Source organism: Molothrus ater, chromosome Z (assembly GCF_012460135.2).
Source record: "Molothrus ater isolate BHLD 08-10-18 breed brown headed cowbird chromosome Z, BPBGC_Mater_1.1, whole genome shotgun sequence".
NCBI classification, from domain to species: domain Eukaryota; kingdom Metazoa; phylum Chordata; class Aves; order Passeriformes; family Icteridae; genus Molothrus; species Molothrus ater.
Window position 1 is genome coordinate 2,682,264 of NC_050511.2, and position 18,194 is coordinate 2,700,457.

General features: G+C 42.2%; 1 protein-coding gene across 1 annotated transcript in view; it reads right to left on the minus strand.

Annotated features, from left to right (window-relative positions):
* Positions 1-3,969: 3,969 nt before the first annotated feature.
* Positions 3,970-18,194, minus strand: part of ARK2N (arkadia (RNF111) N-terminal like PKA signaling regulator 2N) — a 43,589-nt gene continuing 29,364 nt past the window's right edge. The window contains exons 3-5 of the mRNA XM_036403018.2: positions 13,702-13,884; positions 9,474-9,600; positions 3,970-5,883 (exon numbers count right to left, since the gene is read on the minus strand). Coding sequence (XP_036258911.1) covers positions 5,700-5,883; positions 9,474-9,600; positions 13,702-13,884 — 494 coding nt within the window. The 3' untranslated portion in view covers positions 3,970-5,699. The remainder of the gene's footprint in view (positions 5,884-9,473; positions 9,601-13,701; positions 13,885-18,194) is intronic.

Sequence of the window (18,194 nt, forward strand, 5' to 3'; positions counted from 1 at the left end):
ATTCCTTCTGAGGGTGGGCAGGCCCTGGCCCAGGGTGCCCAGAGCAGCTGTGGCTGCCCCTGGATCCCTGGCAGTGCCCAAGGCCAGGCTGGATGGGGCTTGGAGCACCCTGGGATAGCGGAAGATGTCCCTGCACATGGCAGGGAATTGGATTTAGATGGTCTTTAAGTTCCCATCCAACCCAAATAATTCTGTGATTCTGTGACACTGGGGCTCACTGGCACACAGCAATTCCAAGTTTGAAGCAGACACACAAGGATGTGGAAGAAACACAGCGGGAAAGGTTTGGGTGTTGCTGACCATGGGCCAGCCGGGGACAAAGCAGAAGCACAACTCAGCTGCAGATGGCATTTCATCAGAGGCACCAGTCAGGCTCCAGGAGCTGTGTTCAATTCACAGCACCTACAGCAATGGAAAATGAATTTGACAGAGCACTCTTGTTTGTTTTCCCAGCTCTGATGTGGCTGCCCTGGATTCACCCGAAGCTGCTGATGCAGCGAGTAAGTGTAGAAAATTATCTGAAATTAAACTTCCAGACAGCTTTCCCCCTGCCCACTCCAGCTTTGCCCCGAGACTGTCTGAAAGATGTTGCCTTCCCAGTGGCTGGCACTCAATTCTAATTTTAAACTGAATTGCAAACCCAGATGACTAACCAGATCCATGAGAAAACTTCCAAGGGGCATTTGTGAATCAGCAGTCGTCAGGACTCTCAGGATTGAATTTACTTTCCAAAAACTCAAGATATAGACTGTGGGGATCCATGGGCTGGATCCTTGTCTGCCCTTTAGCATCAGTAACAAGAGGATTTCACCTTATTTGCACCAAAGTTGTCAGTAAGTGCGGGGTTCGTGCATCCCAAGTTTGCATTTTGCAGGCACTCTGCTCCTTCCCTGTGCAGACAGAAGGGAAACTGCATCCCTGGGGTGCTCTGGAGAGAAAGCCACAGCAGCTGACATTCAGAGATGACAGCCCCAAAAAGGAGAGGCAAAACTGGCAGTGTTTCAGGCAAGGGAAGTGATGCCTTCAGCAAGGAGCACCATTTGCAGATTCTCCAGGGAACTGGGGGAGATTTTATTTTGTGTTTAGATTTTATTTTGTGTTTATCAGCATCTTGTTCAAAGCCACTTAGCACAACCCATTCAGTCTTCATTTCAAGGCGGGCAAACCAAACTTTCAGCCACAGAATTAGTCTGCATTGCAACTAATTCACTGGGGGAAACACAATACAAAAGCTAACCTGGTTCTGGGTAGTTTTCATCAGTTTTTGTGTTGCCCAAAAATAGCAATTCCCACAAAGTCAAGTGGCTCCTGTATAAGGAAATGCCAAGGGCCACAGGAGGAATTTCAAGCTTTCCATCCAGTGTACCCTGAAGCCTACACACTCTGGGCATCTCTTGGTGGTAGAGAAGAAAAAATTCAGCAGATATTTTATCTGTCCTCTTCCCACATCTGCACCAAACTCCAGGGCTCTGTTCTCCCTCAGCTGCTGATAAACACAAAATAAAATCTGAGATTGGTGCCCACCAGGCACCAATGACCACCAGGCCCAGATTTTGTATTTTCAGGCTCCACAAATGCCAAGAACTCAGTAAGGCTGAAAACCATTCTACCTTCATTATCCATATTGGTACTTAAAATACATGGATAAGTGGCCTTATTGATTTGCACTGGGAGCTTTCTCATGTGATAAATACACATAAAACACAGCAGAGGTACTGAATTATAATCATTATTATTTTTATTCCTATTCCCATTTCCATTTTGCCTGTGAGGGGGCAGGCAAGGCAGCAGGACTCCACGTTCAGCACAGTGCAGTTGTCCTTTACCATCCTCCTCTTTCCTTGTGGCTCCAAATTCCCCCATACAATTTTGTGGTTCTCTGAACACCTGGCCCCACCCCCCTGGCCAGAGAGGAGCTGCCCTGGAGCATCGGCCTCTGAGCCAGGCAGGGCCACTGAGCAGCAGAAGGTGTCTGGGGGGATGGCACAGGGGATGCAGTCAGAGGAATAATGGTGGGAAGGTTGCTCAGACACCTGAAGGACTCAGGCGTGTGGGGAGGTGGAGGCTGTGCTGAAATTGCATCCCTGGAGGGGATTCTGCAGGGCACAGTGAGCCCCACAACAGGGAGGGCAGGGAGCTGCTGCAGCCAGTGCAGAGGAGGCCACGGAGCTGCTGCCAGGGCTGGAGCCCCTCTGCTCTGGAGCCAGCCTGGCACAGCTGGGGCTGTTGAGCTGCACAAGAGAAGCTCCAGGGACACCTCAGAGCCCCTGCCAGGGCCTCCAGGGGCTCCAGCAGAGCTGCCCAGGGACTGGGGACAAGGCCTGCAGGGACAGCACCCAGGCAATGGCTCCCACTGCCAGAGGGCAGGCACAGATTTTGGGCTCTTGGCAATTAGGAATTGCTGGCTGGGAGGGTGGGCAGGCCCTGGCCCAGGGTGCCCAGAGCAGCTGTGGCTGCCCCTGGATCCCTGGCAGTGCCCAGGGCCAGGCTGGATGGGGCTTGGAGCACCCTGGGATAGCAGAAGATGTCCCTGCCCATGGCATAGGGGGTGCAATTGAAAGATCTTTAAGGTCCAACTTCCAACCTGAACCAAACTGTGCTGGGAATCTGTGATGGGCAGCAGCCACTTGTCACTGGTACCTGCACATCCCCTGGCACCAAGGCTACAGGGAGAAGTGTCAGTCCTGCCCTGGTCTGAGATAAAAGGAAGGTTTTGCAGCCAGGAAATCACTTCAACATTCTGGAAGTGCAAAATTAAATGTGTTACAGCAAGAAACAGTGCTGAATTTCAGCAACTGTAACCCAGAATTTACAAGTTTAATTTGTAGATGTGACAAACAGCAGCATATTTGATGGAAGTGGAAGGAAAAAAAACCCCAACAAATCAATATTGTTTAAATAATACACTCTATTTTATTTTGTCTTAAAATAGTTTAACCTTTATGCTACAGACTTGTTTCAAAAAACAGAAGGTCTCATCTTGCACCAAAAATATATATATTTATATATATATATATATAACACTCTGTTTTATTATTATTTCTCTCCGAAGACCATTAAATAGTAGATGGAAAATGAGAACTAAATAGTGAGTGTTGAGAAGAATCGAATTTTATTTTTAACTAGAGCCGCACATTTTAAACATTTATATTCTGAGCAGTGATTTGTCTTCACTACAGAAGATTCCAAGTTCACACTCCAGCAATTCAGGAAAACTGCTAAACCCTGAAGGGCTCGAGCCAATGCACACTGAGGTCGATGGGCAGCCCCACACCGACCCCAGTGGGTTCTGGTCCAGGCCCCAAGTGCATTGGTTCACAGCCATACAATGGCTAACTTTTCTCTTTCCCGCTGAGAAGAGCAAAAACCACCCAGGCACGTTTTTGCTCTTTAAAAAAAAAAAACAAAAAAAAAACAAAAAAACCAGAAGTTAAAAAAAAAAATAAAAAAAAAAAAAGGAAATAAAACCAAACTATTTCCTACCTATATCCAGTGATTGCTTTTTTCAGATCACTAGCCTTGAAATTTGTTAAGAGAAAATACATAGTGTTTTAAATAAAAGAAAACCTGCATCGGACTACCATACATGAGCTGTTTAAACAAACACAGTGCACAGTTGGAGGAAGTTTGGTTAGGAGGCAGTTGTTTTTATGTACACGTGGAAGTCACATCATATACAAACTGAAAAACAAGGAGAGACAGTTTGCATTTTTTCACGGAAGGGCTGCAGACGGGGTCCCTGCAGCTTTCTTCACAGCCACTCTTCAGGAGACTCTGTGAAACGGGAAGAAGCAGCCACAGGAGGCGGCTGTTCCAAAGTTACCTTTACAGCAGGAGTGTGAGCCCACAGCTGACGGAAAGACCAGAGAAAGGACGGGCAGAGCAGCACGGAGCCTCTCCCTGCTGCGGGGCCAACAGGATCCATCCATGCTCCCCTCCCTCCCTCCCTCCCTCCCTCAGGAAGGAAGGAATTGGTCACTAAAAAACACCACAGGTTTTTCTCGGGCCATGCAAGACACTTATGTTCAATGTTCTAGAAAGCTGGAAATGGGAATATCAATCCTTACCTAGCTGTTCTGTAAAGTGCAGCATGAGCTGTTCTGCTTATGGAAGAAACAGATGTTTGTTACTAAAGATACCCCCCTGCTGGGCTGTTTTGCCTTTATGTGACAACACAGGTAACTCTATTTTAATTTTTTATTTTGCCCACAGATAAAATTAGGGGAAACCAAATAAATTTTGAAAACCAGCCGACACAAAAGAAAAGCAGAACATCCCATGTCCTGACCACCCTTGTTCAGCTTTAAATAGTGAAAAATCTAATGGCAGAGCTGTACAAAATTCCCAAGAGAAACTTCTGGAATATGAAGGAATGTTTCAATTGCACAGTAGACATTTAAAATGAATAATATCATCTTGTTAAAGTCAAATCTTTGGTTTTTGCCTTGGGAAAGACTCAAAATGACAGATGAGGGACAGGAATTTCCATGTACACCACAGAAACTGCAGCCCGCTAAAGTGAGTTGTTCCACTGATTTTGGTAAATATTCTGGTAGAAAGTGTTTCCTGAATCTTGGAATTCCCAAATCTAGCAGGAGAGGCATGATTGAAAGCCAGGGAAATGGTGCAGATTACTAATTTAAAAAAAAAAAAGTTAAAAACCATAACCTTAGTTTCTGACCCTGATCCTGCAACATCTTTCAGGACAGAGTTTTAAGCACTTGAGTGGCCCCACAAATTCCAGGAACAGGTCCCAGCTGACCACCCTTTTGCCAGACTGGAGCTTTGGAATTTGCTTGGGATTTGTTTTTTGTTTTCTGAGATGGTGAATGACACAAACAAGCAGCAGTAGAGATGGGGACTGTGAGCAAAACGTTTAATTCCTCTTCTTCATCTACTCCAGGCAAAACTCAGATAGAGGTAATGATAATAAGCTATAATTAAAGAGGAGAGGGATGCTGGGTCTTTTTATTACTTTTTCCTGTGCTTTTGCAATGTTCAGCTGTTCCTAAGTCACTACTATTACTATTTTAGCCATTCCAAGCTGTGGGAATTGACCAGCGAAACACAGTAGTCAAGTGGACAGAAGACTCAGCACTGAAGAGTATAAACTATAAATTACATTGAAAATAAAAAAATGTTTTAATTAAATGTTCAGTGCATTTTTTATGGGCCATTTGCATTAAAGACAATCCCTCCTGCTGGTAACATAACCAAATCAGTCTGGGTAAAAATACTCCTGGCCCAAATTTTGGAAGTGTTGAATACCCCCCAGTTCCACTGAAATCAGTGAGGACACAGCATTTCTCAAAATCACTGATGCTCACACAGCAACACACTAACTTCTACTAACAAACTCAAGATACTGATAAATTAAAAAAGTCCTGGAGTCGGGAGGTGAGGAGCGTGGGAGGACGTAAGTTTGCACGCAGTTATTTCGTTAGGTATACACGCACACGTTAGTAACTGCAGATGTGTTTTAAATTTGGTGCTGTTAATTCTGGGCAGGAATCCTCCTCGGAGAAGGCAGAACCCTCTGAAGTGATACTGAAATCAGACTACATTCCTGTGTGGAGGCGGAGAAACGCCGTGGGTTTGGGTTTCTTGGTGCCAAGGACGGGGCCTCTGGAGGTGATGGTTTCACCGCTCTGTGCCAGGGAGGGCAGGAGGGGAGGGGGCAGAGCACAGTGACAACGGCCTTACAGGAGGTATTTGCGCCTGGTGTCCTCGTCCAGAGTCAGATCCACCACTTCTGGGGGCGAGGACCAGTTCTGCTGGGGAGCCACTGCTGTCCATGGCTGCGCGGGCTGGGCGCTGCCGAAGGGCGAGCCGCGCTTCCAGGAGGCCACGCTCTGGATCACCCCTCCCCTGGGATGCACACACCTGCAGCCAGGAGAGGGACACACACACACACACACACAGCGTCAGGGACACTGCTCAGCTCAGACACCACACCCCCTCCTCCAGTGTTCCATCGTCAGCTGGTGAGCGCTTCCCTCTCCAAACTGGATTCTCCGCTTTGTAGAGCCCGTGGCATCCCAAACACCCAGTGAAATTTAAATTTGGGGATTAAATTATTCCAAAGGAATGCTAGTGAGTGTAACGTGATCCTCCTTAAAAAACATGTGCATGGATCCCAAGGATCTTGAGGAAGCCTGCCCCACCATGTGTAGTACCATGCACAGTTTCCTGATGCAGCTTTACCCATTGGACTTTCTAAAAAGAGAAAAATCTGCAGCGAGGCTGCCGAAGAGAAAATTAAAAGCTATACTGCAATATTAAATCAAAGCCATATTAAAACAAGGAGGTAATGATACTTTCATTACAATAATTGCAAGAGAGATCTTGCTAATTATGTTATTACAGTCGTTATGCCTGACTTTTTTTTCCTTTTGGTCTTTTTAACTGAAAATTACAAACATGCTGGGAAATGCTCACTGACAACAGTTCAGCCCCACTTCAGCAAAACATTTCAGCTTTAAGTGACTGCAGCCAATGAGACTAAAAGGTGTATCTGAAGATAAGGCTCCAGTGCCCTGCTGAAGCATGATACACAGGTACCTTTCACATAGCATTTTTACCTATTATATCTATAATAGATACATGACAAATGAAGCTCAGGTTAAGAGCAATTAGAAAAAAATAAATGCACAGCGAAAGGTAGAATAATTTTGTGTATGATGAAGTGATGACAGGAATTTATTAGAGGCTTTAGGATGATCACTCAATTTCCAGCTGTAAATCCTGCACAGGCACTAATAAAACTTGATACCTAGGGCTCCAAAAATTGTTTTGCTCTTGTAAGCACTGGTAGTGGCTGCAGCTCCTCCTGGCTGCATGGATAAACACGAGGTGCTCTGGCTGCTGGGGCAGCCTTTTCCCATTTCTTTGTGAAGGCACGTGTATTTCAGGAACTCCAATTTCCTGCACTGATCAAATATCCCTGACATTTACGTTTTATTTATTCCAATTTAAGTCTGTGCTATTTATTCTCTCCAAAACTACTTAGGTTATGCTCAGCTCTCTTGGTTCTGGTTGGAGTTTTGTGAAATAGAATGAAAAATCTCATTCTCTGAGCTGTAACTTCTCTGAATATAAATGTCTCATTGCCTTCTCAGATACGCTGCTTAGGTTTAGATGTGATGTTCAGAATGGCTCTTTTATTACTTCTTCTGTCATAAAAACACATACTTAAAGTATGTATCTACAAGGAATCAGCAGTAAGACCCTGGAAAATGTATGGGATTTCTTTCTTTTAAAGCTTTCTTTTAAAGAGAAGTATTTTTAAGCTTAACTGGCAAGAAAAGCTTGTAGGCAGAGCAAATTAAATATGATGTTTGGTCTTAGGGACTGTGATGCACCATTCTGAGAACAGTCCTCAAGTGTTTAGGCAAAGCTAAGACTAACTTTTCTTCCTGAAGATTATGAAAACAAGCCATAAATTACCTCACAAAAAAAAAGATACCTCTGAAAAATAAAACTGTTTATCCTCAAACTAGTCACACAAGCAGCCAACAGCAAAACATTGAGTCAAACATGAGCCCAGAACACGCTTCCAATCTACAGCTAAGGGAAGATACCAAGTATAGGCAATAAAAAACCCAAAAAAGCTCCTAGGAAAAACTAGAGGAAAACTGGTTTGTATGCATGTATGATTTAAAAAAATTCTACTGGTGAAAAATTAAACAAAACTGAAAAATATGACTTGGTGTCCTAAGCAGATGCCAAGGAATATCCCAATGATGAGAAACAGCACCAATTCACTCAGAATCTGAAGAACTACAAACAATGGACAAACTCCAGGGTGTCACAACTCACACCAGACATGCAATTGAGAGCATGATAAAAACCAGGATCCAAACACCACACTAACTAAGCATGCAGAAATTACTGATCAAAAACCTAACTCTTGTCCAAACAACAAGCCCTGCCAGAGGCCCATCAATACTTCATAACTGCAAGCCTAGACCTGCAAGAGAAATAAAACTCTAAATAGGATTCAAACAACTGAAATGTGTGAGGGAGTATTCCAGGGAGGCAGTAAACACAGGTCTGCAGGAGATGGGTACAGGAACAAAGGAAAGCACAGGAGAGTGCTTTTAGGCTGATTTGCTGAAATCATTTCAGTTCTTATCTACTAAAACTCATTTTAAACAGCAACTCTGCATTTAGCTCATGCTTCCATTCCCACAGAGAGTGAGTATTATTGAGGCAGCAGCACGGAAAGCTTTCAAAGAGGGGGCAGAAGCACAAGGGTCCTGTGTGCAGTGCTGCACAGATTTACAGCAGCCAGTGCTGGAGGGTGGATCCACACCCCTCACCATCAGCACAAACACCCTCCCAGCCCTGGGTTCTGCTGCATAAACAGCCAGGAGAGCTGCTGCCTAAGGAATTACCATCCTCCAAAAGAGTTGGCCATGCAAGGACTAGGACTTTTTCCACTGTTCTAAAAGCTAAGACTAAATCCCCTTTCTGGACCTGAAAATTCCCTTTTTTTCACATCCAACAGCACTGGGCTGCACTCACATTATCCATGAAGTTTCCTGCCTGGGAAATTGGGTCCTGAACTTTTTCTTTCTTCCTTCCTCAAGAAATATGCAGTGAAAGGACAAGGAACTCTCTTCCATGTTCCTCACACCCTTTTCTGCCTCCAAGCACCCATGAGGCAGCAGAAAATTTTAGAAGCAGTTTGCCTGTGTACTGTTTTAACTTGGTTTTATTCCACCAAATTCACACTCCATACTATTAGAAAATGTCAGTTTTGCTTAACTGCTTCATAATATTTTAAGCCAAGGAAAGACCACAGACTAAAAATGATGAGTAACATAAAAAAATACCTACCAGGAAGAACAGCTGCACAGGTTTCTGACTGAGAGAGAACCTCTGGCACCCCTACCCCCATCTACCTTGACCTCTCTTGAATCTTGAAATAAACCTAAGATTCAAAATGATCTGATTTTTAACCTAAAAGGGATATCTTATGACATCAGCCATTGAAAAAATGATAGTATTTTTACCCCTAATAACTAATTAAATAAAGTGGAAGCTGTTAAAAAAACTTAATATTTTGAAAGGAAATAAGAACCCACATAAGATTTTCCCTTAATTATTTGCATATTTTTGTATCCTTAAAATCTGAATTTCTGATGTATGATGTATTAGTATCTCAATATTTGGTATTTTTATACTACGTATCTTTTAGCCAGTTATATCTTTTAGCAAGTTAATGTTTGATATTGAAACACAACTTTTTCTGAATAACTATCGAGTTGGTCACTTTTAAAGAAAAACACGTTCCAAAATCACCATGACCAGCAAAACAGAAAAGTGCAACATTTGCTGCCTTTTGGGCATCACTCATGGATGGGTAACTAGAGAAGTGAAGGTCAGTAGTTCTTTCTTTATTGATTTTGGTATCCCAGACATTCTGATAAAATTAAATCAATATTAGAGCAAGAAACAATAATTCATACCTGGCATGTTCCTGAACTCCAACAATCTCCACTTCGCTATCAGAAGAGGCAATGTTAATTTCTTCATTGGCCTGGGCATTTCCACAAGAGATTTTGTCACCTGGAAGGAAGCCTGGATCCAAACGATCTAGAGATGGGAAAAATGGGAATACAGACAGTGTTTAACAGCTTACATGACCCAGAAATCAGCTGGAAAAGGAGATTCCCAACCTAACAAAAAACCCAAGTTTTTAGATCAAATTTTTCAACTTACAATTCATCACCTGACACAGGAAAACTACTGGATTTAGCCAGTGTCAGCAGCTCTGGTGATGGTGCTGTCACACAAATGTGAACAAAGCCTGACTGTTGCAGGAAGAACAACCAGAATTTCCCAGCTGAAATGTTATGGCAATCAGAAAGACTCTTATGATAAGAGTCAGACTGTCCCTAAACCTTCTTGACATTGAGAAACAAAACAATCTAAGCAAACATAATGATCCTATAGCAAAAAAAAGCCAATAGGCTGGACGGAAACATCCACGCATCAAGGAGAATTGATTTAATTTCTTTAAATAAAAAACTAGGGGAAACTGGTCAGCAAAAAAACACAGCAAAGCCATCCATTTCTGGCAGTGCTGCTTCACACATCTGCTCTAACATTATTAAAAATACTTGAAAAGTGGTTTATTTATGTCCCATATGCAGCAGGGCTGTTTTTGCATTACAGTTCCTCAATGGCATCCAGTTTGTCAGTCAATCAAACCACAAACCCCCTCTAAATACAGCAAGTGTGGCACATTTTTGCTTTTTCTGCCAAGTGCTGCTAAGAAGGTTCTTCACCCCAATTAGAGAATGTGTTGAGTCATACAGGATACTACTTACATGGGAAACACAAAGCAGCCGAAATTATTATTTCTCCCACAGAAAATAGATTCCTTAAAAAATCAGTTAATTAAAAGATATGACTTCTACTCTTTTTTTTTTTTTCCCTCAGGAAAAAGAGAAAATTATTAATTCCACTGTCTCTCTTTATCATTAGCCTGAGGGATGCTGGGCAGCCTTGAAGTAGCTGATACTGCCTACTTCTAAAAAACCACTTGGTCAGCTGTACTACACAGAGAAAGAGTCATTTGTTGAGCAGGAAATTTGAGAGTACGTGAATATTTTATGTGTGTCTAGTTTGAGTGGACACCTCCTCAAAGATGAGAAGAGGAGGAGAAGCAATAATGAACCACAGGATTTCAAAGGTGTGTGAACAAGCAGAACTGATTATATCCCCAGGGACATTAAAAGGAAACAGAAGAAATTAAACTTGAAACAAGCGCCAGGGAAACTTTCTAATGACTGCTTTAAGCACGTGGGAAAGATGCAAGGAAATAGAATCACAGAATGGTTTGAGCTGAAAGGGGCCTTAAAGCTCACCCAGTGCCACCCCCCCTTGCCATGTGCAGGGACACCTCCCACTGTCCCAGGCTGCTCCAAGCCCCATCCAGCCTGGCCTGGGACACTGCCAGGGATCCAGGGGCAGCCACAGCTGCTCTGGGCACCCTGGGCCAGGGCCTGCCCACCCTCCCAGCCAGCAATTCCTAATTGCCAAGAGCCCAAAATCTGTGCCTGCCCTCTGGCAGTGGGAGCCATTGCCTGGGTGCTGTCCCTGCAGGCCTTGTCCCCAGTCCCTGTGCAGCTCTTGTGCAGGAGCAGAGACCATGCTGCATGTGCCATTTCTGGAAAGCCAAGACCCTTGGTCACTGGATCAGGGTTAGCAAGGGAAGGGAACACATGTCCTGCAGGTACCTGAAGGAGGAATTTCCACCTCACAGGACAAAAACATATTGGTCAGCTGAACTTAAAACAAATTAATAGCCCACAGATAGTCTCTTCCCAGCATTGCAGTTGAGCTGAACATTTATTGGCAAACATCACTGACTGCCAGAAAGCCCAAAAATGGGTCATGGGTACTTCTTTAAGTGGATGGGCAGACTGTGAAACATGAAATGAAAGTGCTCAGAGGCTTTAATTCACTTCCCAGGGGCTTCACATTGCCTGAGGGCAGGGTTGGATTGGACACTGGGGAGAAATTCTTCCCCATGAGGGTGGGCAGGCCCTGGCCCAGGTTTCCCAGATCAGCTGTGGCTGCCCCTGGATCTCTGGAAGCGTCCAAGGCCAGGCTGGATGGTGCTTGGAGCAGCCTGGGACAGTGGAATGTGTCCCAGCCTGTGGCAGGGGGTGGAATGGGATGGCCATGATATTCTATAATATAATAAAATAGCTATTAATATAATATCTATCATTTTACTGCCTTCATTATCTTGTCAGGGTAATGTGTGGCAAAGGAGCAAAGCAGACCAGCTCCTAAACAGCCCCAAAAAGTATCCCCAAAGGTATAAATTTGAGTCCTAAAAGAGCTTCCACATATTACCACAGCTTTAAGTTCAGACAACAAAAAGACAATTAGCAGTAGCAAAACCATGATTAGCAGAGTAAATACTGCAAGAGTAGCTGAGTATTAATCAGGATTATAGCACAGACAGACAGATTTACAGCCTCTGGCCATACAAATTTCATGCCCACACTGTTAATTTCTTTGCACAAACATTAGGATGACGCCCAAAGTGATGTTTTGTTTGCCCTACACCACCAGGGCTTGCAAAAGAGCCCCAAATATTTGCCCATGCACAAAGATGTGATAGTGTAATAAGATTTTTCACTTTGATAGAGCTGCTGATGTTGCTATTTTCCCATGGGAACACATTCTTTTAAGTCTGCTAAACAAGATGCTGGCTGAAGATTACACTTGTGAACCACATGCAAGATTTGAAAATTCTGCTTTCCCAATGTGCAACCCTAGACCTGGTAGGAAAAGGGCAGCACTGGCAAAGGTGCAGTCAGATGTGTACTGAGGCTGCAGGGTAAGGTGTATGCATGAGCAAACAGAGATTCATCCTTTCAGCTGCTGACATAGCCATAGAACCAGGACCAAATATATATCAACATTCCCAGGGATGAAGAAGTCTCTTGATGTTTCCAGTTTTCTTTTACCTGCAAGTCCCCTTGGATATACATGGAGGAAGGAAAAAAATTCCTACCTGCACTGCAGCATTTTAAGAGAAAAGTGGAAGAAAGCTTGGTAAGAAACATTACCTTTTATTTCCTTATATTCATTTGGTGTACTTATCCATTAGTGCTATGTAATACAGGTGATTTCAGCTGGTCTAATTGTTTAACAAATCCCTTAATAAAGAACTGGGATTTCAAGAGGTCAAATAGCTATCAGTCAGCTGCTGTCCTGCAAAAAATAGCAGTGAGCTTGGAAAACAAAGGCAAGCTTCAAAAAGGCCTGGAACAACATCCAGCCATGGACCACAGAGAAAATAATGCAGAGAGATTCTCATACTCAAATTGTGCACTTGGAGACTCCATAGTAATGGAGCATCTCTTTACCAAGCACCACCTAACTGTGTTTCTTTAAGCCTTAGAGACAGTGAAAAGCAGCTCAGAGCCTCCACAACACTCCCCATGTGGGTGCCCTGTAGCAGGAGACCTTAGGGAAACAGCACGAAACACAAACCTGCTGTGCTCCACCAGGCAAGACTTATGTGTCTAATGCAGCCTGAAATCCTAACATGGGAGTTAAGAAAAGGAGTGGAAGGGAAGTAAAACGTTGGTATAAAAAGCTGTGGGATGAAGCTGATAGAGAATGATCCCTGCGAACATCCAGAACACTGTCCAGTTTTCTAAGGGGTATTGGAAATGCAGATGGAATATGGGAAGAATTAACAATTGTATTTTAGAGATACAAAGAGACAAACAAACAAACAAAAAAAAATTAAAATAACCCCCATACACAGGCAATCCCAATCCTAAAAATGAGATTAGGACCAGTTGACTAGCTGGTGGCATGGGTTGTCATAATCAATCATTCAAGATTAGGTCACTTTCATTAAAAAAAAACTCCACCACTAAAATCCCAGATCTAAGCTCCCTGTATTAATTAGAAGGAAAAGAAGAAGAAGAAAAGTAGTTAAGAAAATTAATGTCAAAAATATATTGCAGGAATATTTGTCAATTTTTATTATTTGTATTTTGGAGTAAGTGTCAGACCTTTTTAATAAGCACCTGTCCTATTCTCTCACAAAATCCACACAGAGAGCTTTTACAGCTGTATAAACTATAAAAACATTGAAAGCAAGAAAGGGAGGCCCACCAACTGCAATGCAGGCAAAAATGTCAGAGAATTTAAACAAACCTGTATCAGCACTCATTTCATTCAGCAGCCCTCTGGTTCTCCAGGCAGATCCTGAGTCTTGATTTCCTAAAGAATTATTGTGCTCTTGAACTACTGCAGCCGCCAACAGATTGTCCACATTTACCACTTCTGGGTCTGAGTTTGTGTCTGATATATCATAGTGAGCCACCACAGGGGGTCCATCTGCAGGGGAGAAAAGCAACATGGGTTAGAAACCAGCACAGACTGAAAGACACCCCAAAAAGTACAAATAATTTTGTTTAAGGATTAATGCAACATTCTACATGAAGCTCTTGAAGTTACATAGTGGTAAATTATATGAATTATTAAACTTCAGTTAATGAACATAGCCTGAGATTACAGAGACATTTTGACCTTTGCATACACAGAAAACACAAGTGTCAGAAACACACGTTTATCAGAGTATCAGTTATTTGTGTACTGTCTTTTACATTAACACATAAACATCTCCATATCTGACAATGTTACATTTACAATCTTTAAAGGATAAAACCTCCAGTTTAAAAAAAAAAAAATCAATCACAGGACATTAAATTGGGCAGACAAGATATTTATCTAGAGAATTTTACAGAAGTCAAATGACAGCTTACATTATTATAGGGTTGATTGAATAAAACTAACTTTTTCATAAAACTGATCCAGTGACAATGAATTTAACATTAGGCAACTTTCTTTTCATAACATTCACCTGTCAAGAACAGGGAAATTTTTAAAAATTGCAATGTTTTTTGGTGGTGTTTGTCGGGGTTTTTTGTAAGATCAAGAATAACAAGAAACAAAATTATATTGTACAGTGATAAATATGCTTTTCATTCAACATGATTGTCATATGAATTTTTGGCACCATAATGAAGGAGAAAGAGGGAGATAAAACTGCTTACATGATTCTGTCCTTGAGGAATAACAAAAAGCTATTTTTGATCTATTTTGTTAGGACCAACTAAATTCTTTGTGATGCTTGAAAGTAACTTTTAACTGGAAAGCATGCTAGAAACAGAAGAGGCTCAGGAAAAAACCAGGCAAATTCAAGACAAAGATTGATGTGGAAGAAGAGAGAATGGGTAAATAATGCAATTCTGAGAGGGTGCGAGTGTTTTAGCTCAAACGCCTTGCCCCATCTGCAGCTCACTGACTCAACATGGATGAAGGTGGTTGGAGCTCCCCCTCCCCAGATGAGAGGATCAAAACTTTCTTTGGACCAAGGCTTCATCCACACAAATGAGCAAAATGGGCCAAAAGCACAAATGGGACAAAGCTCAGCATCTTTGCAGTTCTTTAACTCCAAGGAGGTTCTTGGAGTTCTGCAGCTGAGCATCTGCAGGACCTTTTGTTATGGGTGTGATACATGGAGGGTACAACTTGTATGGGATAATATAAAATAATCATAAACTCAGAATGTGTTCAGGAAGACAGGACTTTCAGAGTTACAAAATGACTAATGAAATATTTTGAAGTGATAAAGAATAAAATGAAAAGCCTTAGGAAAAACTGGTTTCTTTTCCGAGTTTTGAGTGGCTGTTGAAGACAGAAAGAACATGATGAATTAGAAGTTTCAAATTTACTTCTCTGAAAAGCTGTTCTTCTGAGGTTTTAGAGCAGATTTTGGTTTTAGGGTTTTTTTTGGAGGGGGGTGTTTTTTAGAAACTTACTGCCTGAAATAAAACTCAACTGACTATTTTCAGAAACCCCTACTTTGTGATTAGCAACACAGTTCATCAGAGAGTGACATTTTGCTTAAGTCGTACTAAAGATCAGTTTTGCAACAAGGTATGAAGAAATTCACAAAATATTTCAGACCTGCCTCCAAAACAACAATTCCATGAAACAATGTTACATTACAAACTTAAAACAGACCCAACAAAAATAAATGAGTAGTTAAATGCCAATGTATTAAAGACCAAACTGTTCGCAACATGAAACACTGATGATTATGACTGGAACAGAATTCCTGATAATTAACTGGAAGGCAATCTTTGTCTTTTTAAAAGGCAATTACAAAATAATGGAATACCGAGTTCAGAATTAAGCTGGCTGATGTTCAGTTAATTATTTGTGACAGCTGATGATTAAATTACATGCAGAAGTTAGGGCTGGACTGAATCATGGGAGGCATGTTTTCTTTCAGTCTTATCATCAGAGTTCAGCGTGAACATATATAATGTGAGCTGTAAAAATAAACAGTCGAGTGCAGAAGATACGAGGGTCAAGTACAATATTGACTATTTGACCATTTTTTCAACAGGTTATCTAAGATTTCAGGAGCTTGGGACTGTTCCTTCAGGCCTTTGTTTCTCTCGCTTCTGACTCAGACCTCCAAAAGCAGAAGCGAAATTTGATTTTTAGATAGACGTGTCCACACGAGTAAAATTGTATTTGGACAAAAGGCACCAATAGTCTCAAGTCAAAATTGTACCACTCCTACATGTATAATCATGCAAAAATGTATAATAAATGTATATACATGCAGAGTGATATTCTCATCACCTACCCATAGAAATAACTTGTGTGAAAGTCTTCATCAGTAGGAAATACAAGCATAAACTTGTTATCTGTAGCTCCACTCTTGTATCTTCCACACTTCCAAAGAGCACACCTTATAACTTAGCTTAAATTCAGTATACATCAAACAGACAAAAATATTTTCAGTATAATTTACACACTGTAATTATATTTGTCAGGGTAATAGCCACCAATTTAACAATCTGGAAAAAAGAACCCCAAACAAGGTGCCTATTTACAAAGCAAGCACAGCAGAGATCTATTTTTGCAGTTCTCAGCCTTGCCTTTCAGGATCAGATCTGGAAATTTGGAAAGGCCCCCAACACCAGGTTTATCCATACCTATCATCAGTAAATGACTAACAAAGCCAAGATAATGGCCACCAAACTGCAACAAATCCTCAGATTCCCCATATTTACAAAAAAATAAATAAGCATAAATGCTCACATGTGTTTAAAAAAAAAAAAATCAACAAAAACCAAACAAAACCAAACAATAAAGAAGTTGCAGGCAACAACAACTAGATGGAAGTTGCAGCAAAGGCATATTTAAAAAAAAAATCTTAAAAAAATCCTCTGTTCCCAAAAGCTGTTTCCTTTTCAGGGCTGCATGGAAGGGACAGGAGTGGTTAAATTTGGAAATAAATAATACTTCCCTAGCCAAGTATGTGATCATCCAGTGATGTGATGCAAAGTGAATGAATGGTACCAAGAAATAATGACAATTGACTTCAGCTAGGAAATAAAGTGAAAAAATGCTTTTAGGTTGAAAAGGTAAAAAGGATTAACTACAACCACAGGTAAAATTCACCATCTTTTCTTTATAATAGAGACACTACACATAATTACTGACCCTAACAGAATTTCAAAAGATTAAAAAACAGACATCAAGACAAAGCATGCCAGAATCAAAACTTAATGTAGAACAGTCAGGAGGTTCCCTGGTCAATAATTTAAAGTATCTGCTTTAGAAAAATTACATCTTTTGAGAACCCAAGGTAGCTGGAAGAAGTACATTTCCCTGGTGACAAGCACTAATTCATTTCTAAAGCAATAAATGCTTGAAAAAGGAAAGGCTGAAAGTTAATAAGTACCAGCAGCAAAATACAGCTGTTGACATTTAATGCTATAAGGGGGGAGGGAAAGCCTGCTTTCTTTTTCTCTTCCCCAAAGAATTCAGAGGCAGAGGTCATCACGGGGACAGCATTTCCAAGTGTCCAACTCTCCCTTAATTTACACAGCTCATCACAACTAATTCCACTCTGAACAACTGAATCAGAACTCCCATACACAAAAATCCAGGTCTACACAAACCAATTCTCATTTTAAACTTGCAACACAGAAAATTAAATCACTTCTCATCTGCTACCTGCTCCCTTGCTTTTCTTAGAGCCACATCTCAACACTGAGCAGCCTAACCCATGCTGTAAGGTCCACACTCCTATTATCCCTTACTTCATTATAATGGCAGCACAAGCAAAAAAAGGGGAACTCAAGCGTAAAATTTCAGCTGTAGGTTAAAGGCAGCCATTCCATAAGAAGCACTGTCCCTTTGCACTGCACGGGCTACTTGTCATTGCAAAGGAAACACAAGATATTAGCTGGCAGAACCTGAGTGGGGAATTAAGTCCTTGAAATTTGTGGAGACAGGCTGAGAGCTGCAGGTGTTTGGACTCCAGGGACACCTCAGAGCCCCTGCCAGGGCCTCCAGGGGCTCCAGCAGAGCTGCACAGGGACTGGGGACAAGGCCTGCAGGGACAGCACCCAGGCAATGGCTCCCACTGCCAGAGGGCAGGCACAGATTTTGGGCTCTTGGCAATTAGGAATTGCTGGCTGGGAGGGTGGGCAGGCCCTGGCCCAGGGTGCCCAGAGCAGCTGTGGCTGCCCCTGGATCCCTGGCAGTGTCCAAGAACAGGGCTTGGAGCCACCTGGGACAGGAAGGTCTCCCTGCCCATGGCAGGGGATGGAGTGGGA